This window comes from Erythrolamprus reginae, chromosome 4, assembly GCF_031021105.1.
Source record: "Erythrolamprus reginae isolate rEryReg1 chromosome 4, rEryReg1.hap1, whole genome shotgun sequence".
Taxonomy (NCBI): Eukaryota; Metazoa; Chordata; class Lepidosauria; order Squamata; family Dipsadidae; genus Erythrolamprus; species Erythrolamprus reginae.
This window is the reverse complement of record NC_091953.1, coordinates 77,748,742-77,752,842: the sequence shown is the minus strand read 5'-3', so window position 1 is coordinate 77,752,842 and position 4,101 is coordinate 77,748,742. Positions and strand designations below refer to the sequence as shown.

Sequence of the window (4,101 nt, the reverse complement as noted above, 5' to 3'; positions counted from 1 at the left end):
GTAAACAAAGTGTCATTATATTTTATAAAGCTATAATTTTTTCTTTCTTTCCTATCTCTCCTCAATTATATTTTATGTTTCATTCTATTAGTCTTTCCTTTATTTAAATCAATACTTATAGCATTTTTGAAGATATTAAGTGTTTAGATAAAAATAGAAAATAGAAGTTTATATATTTTACTAGTTTACTACCGGAATAATTGTTTAGGTATTACATAGTTATAGATTTAGATATATTCTTATAGATATACTGTTATAGAATTAAGTCCATTAAATAATTTTTCTTTTACTTATTATATATAATAAATCTTATAGTATATTAAATTTTATAGCATATTAAAAGTATTAACTGTTTATAATTTACATGTTAATTAGATATACTTAATACATATTTATAAATTTACATACTCAACAAAGTAGTTATTAAGTGATATAGAACTATTAATTATTATAGAAACTTGTATTTAACCAAATTTATATCTCTGTAAAAACTTTAATATTTGTAAGAATTGTAAGAACAACTTTTAAAGTACATAAATATTTCTTATGGTTATATGGAATAGAATATACAACATCCTAGAAAAGCAAAACCAGATGATAAAAGAAATGGCTAATTTCCAACCCAGAGGTGGTAAAAAAACAACCCCAGTAACACCTGCAAATACAACATCACAAAGACAAATACAGTGATCCCTCGATTTTCGCGATCTCGATCTTCGCGAAACGCTATATCGCGATTTTTCAAAAAATAATAAATTAAAAATACGTGCGCGGTTTTTTTCCTACACCACGGTTTTTCCCGCCCGATGACGTCACACGTCATCACCAAACTGACGTCTGCCATTGCTGGTTGGCCGAAATCTCGGCCAATCAGTGTTGTTTGCTCAGCATGCTTTGAAACTTTTGGAACTGTTGGAACTTGTTAAGACTTGTTGGAAGATGGCTCCTAAACGTTGCACGCGGAGTGGAGGCGGCGACGTTAAAAAGAGCAGGAAGATGCTGACAATTAAGGAGAAATTTGAACTTTTGGACATGCTGAAAGCGGGACGTTCTAATGTAGATGTTGGTCGGCATTATGGGATCAACGAATCGACTGTGCGATACATTCGGAAAGACGAAAAGAAGATAAGGCAAACTTCTCAGATAATGTTCAACAAGGCTGCAAAAAGAATGGTGACGCCTAGAAACAAACGCCTTATGAAGATGGAAGCTGCTTTGTCCGTGTGGGTACAAGACTGCCGCAAAAAGAGCATTGCTTTGGATACGAACACTATACGAACCAAGGCGCAGCAACTGTACAACCGTCTTGCAGACACAGAAGGAGGCGATGCAGATGAGGGAAACCCAGGTGAGGGCTGGGGTTTTTTATTCTGTCATTATTTAAGTGCTTTTTAAGGAAGGAGGGAAGGAAGGAGGGAGGGAAGGAAGGAGGGGAGGAGGGGAGGAAGGAAGGAGGGAGGGAAGAAAGGAGGGAGGGAGGGAAGGAGGGAGGGAAGGAGGGAGGGAAGGAAGGAAGGAGGGAAGGAAGGAAGGAGGGAAGGAAGGAGGGAAGGAGAGAAGGGAAGGAAGGAGGGAAGGAGGGAGGGAGGGAAGGAGGGAAGGAAGGAAGGACTGTATGCTTTCATTCAAGACACTTCTCTCTCCCTTTCCTGTCATTCTCTGTAGATGAAGGTGCTGGTGACTCTGAAGACCCCCAGCCATCAACATCTTCTGCTTCTTCAGCCCCAGCCACATTCACAGCAAGCAAAGGGTGGTTTGAGAAATTTCAACGGCGCTATGGCCTGAAGAGTGTGTCATTGCATGGAGAAGCTGCCTCAGCAGATACAGGTGCAGCCGAAAACTTCATCCAGCGCACGTTTAAAGACCTAATTGCAGAAGGGGGCTACCTTCCAGAACAGGTGTTCAACATGGACGAAACAGGCCTGTTCTGGAAGAGGATGCCTTCACGGACTTTCTTGATGCAAGATGAAGCCAAAGCCCCTGGCTTTAAGGCCATGAAAGATAGAGTGACTTTGATCACGAGTCTTCGGAGAGGGGCGGCATACAAATCTAAGTAATAAATAATAAATAAATAAATAAATCATGTGTGGGAATGCAGCAGGCTTTTTGATGAAGCCAGGGCTAATTTATAAGTCACGAAATCCAAGAGCCCTCAAGAACAGAAATAAGAATGCATTGCCAGTGTACTGGATGCATAATCCTAAAGCATGGATTACAAAACCCCTCACGCGGGACTGGTTTCATCAGTGCTTCATCCCACAGGTGCAGGTTTATTTGGCTGCCAAAGGACTCAATTTCAAAGTGCTTCTCCTAATGGACAATGCTGGAGGCCATGATGACCTGGCACATGAACATGATGGGGTGCAAGTCGAATTCTTGCCACCAAACACCACATCGCTTATCCAACCGATGGATCAAGGTGTTATCCGCGCATTTAAGGCACTGTACACGTGCAATTCTCTTGGAAGCATCGTGGAAGCAATGGATGCTGATGAAAACTTCACATTGAAGGCCTACTGGCGTCAGTACACAATTGCATCTTGTCTGAAGAACATTCAGAATGCCTTAATGGATATGAAGTCACAGACAATGAATGCCTGCTGGAGGAAATTGTGGCCAGAAGTGGTGCATGATTACAAGGGATTTGCTCCCGAAGAAATTCAAGATGCTGCAGTCCAGAACTCTGTGAAGCTGGCACAGGCACTGGGTGGAGAAGGCTTCATTGACATGACACCAGAGGAAGTCAATGGTTTGCTTGATGAGCATGGCCTACCGCTGACAGACAAAGATCTGGAGGAGCTGACCAGGTCAGCGAGTGAAGAAGAGGAGGAAGCGGAAGCTGAACAAGCTGAGGAAGAAGAAGATGTTGGCCTAACGCTTGAGCGGCTTGCAGAACTGAACAGAGCTGCTGCAAATGTACAACGCATGGTGGAACTTTGGGATCCCAACATGACTCGCTCTATACAATTTAAGGCCTCCCTTGACAACACCTTTGCACCATACAGAGCCATGTTAGCCCAGAAAAAGAAAATGCGCCAACAACTGCCCATAACTATGTTTGTCACAAAAACCAAGAGGTCTGTCACACCATCACCTGCAGCGTCCATTGTAGACATGGTGATAGAAGAAGATCCCGATTTATCCTAGTTATGCTAACCCCCCCAAAAAATGTAAAAATGTAAATAAATATTGTTATTATTTCTATCAGGATGACTAAGTGTGTTATTCAATGTGTACAGTACAGGCACAGGTAGAGGTACAGTACAGTAATTAAGGGGATGGGAAATGGTAATTTGTGGGTTGAAAGTGTTGGGACTGAGTGGCATACAGAAGAATGAATGAATGACTGAGTGAATGAAATTCAAACACAGGTGAGGGCTGGGTTTTTTAATTCTGTCATTGTTTAAGTGCTTTTTACGAAAGGAAGGAAGGAGGGAAGGAGAGAAGGGAAGGAAGGAGGGAGGGAGGGAAGGAGGGAGGGAAGGAGAGAAGGGAAGGAAGGAGGGAAGGAGAGAAGGGAAGGAAGGAGGGAAGGGGGGAGGGAGGGAAGGAGGGAGGGAGGGAATGAGAGAAGGGAAGGAAGGAGGGAAGGAGGGAGGGAAGGAGAGAAGGGAAGGAAGGAAGGAGGGAGGGAGGGAGGGAGGGAAGGAGAGAAGGGAAGGAAGGAGGGAGGGAAGGAGAGAAGGGAAGGAGGGAAGGAGGGAGGGAAGGAAGGAGGGAAGGAAGGAGGGAGGGAGGGATGGAAGGAAGGAGGCGGGCATTCTAAAAGCCGAGAAACCGTTGCCACAAGCGCTGCTGAAGGAGGACTCGTGCCCCAAGAAAGCCGGTGAGAGGGGCGAATCGGGCGGGCGGGGGATAGCGGCGAGGAGCCCGGAGGCGCTGGGGGGGGGCCGGTATGAAAAACAACCATTGCCAGCCTCCGAACTTTCGTCGCTCCACCATCTGTGCATGCGCGGCCATGGAAAAAGGGCACGCATGCGCAGATGGTGTTTTTACTTCCGCACCGCTATATCGTGAAAAATCGATTATCGCGAGGGGTCTTGGAACGGAACCCTCGCGATAATCGAGGGATCACTGTAGATGATATGTTAAATCTAGAGA

General features: G+C 44.3%; 1 protein-coding gene across 1 annotated transcript; it reads left to right on the top strand.

Annotated features, from left to right (window-relative positions):
- Positions 1-992: 992 nt before the first annotated feature.
- On the top strand, positions 993-3,158 carry LOC139167337 (tigger transposable element-derived protein 1-like). Its single transcript, XM_070751805.1, has 2 exons — positions 993-1,348; positions 1,666-3,158. The coding sequence occupies exon 2, from the start codon at positions 2,083-2,085 to the stop codon at positions 3,145-3,147; it is 1,065 nt and encodes a 354-aa protein (XP_070607906.1). The 5' UTR covers positions 993-1,348; positions 1,666-2,082; the 3' UTR covers positions 3,148-3,158.
- The last annotated feature ends 943 nt before the right edge of the window (positions 3,159-4,101 follow it).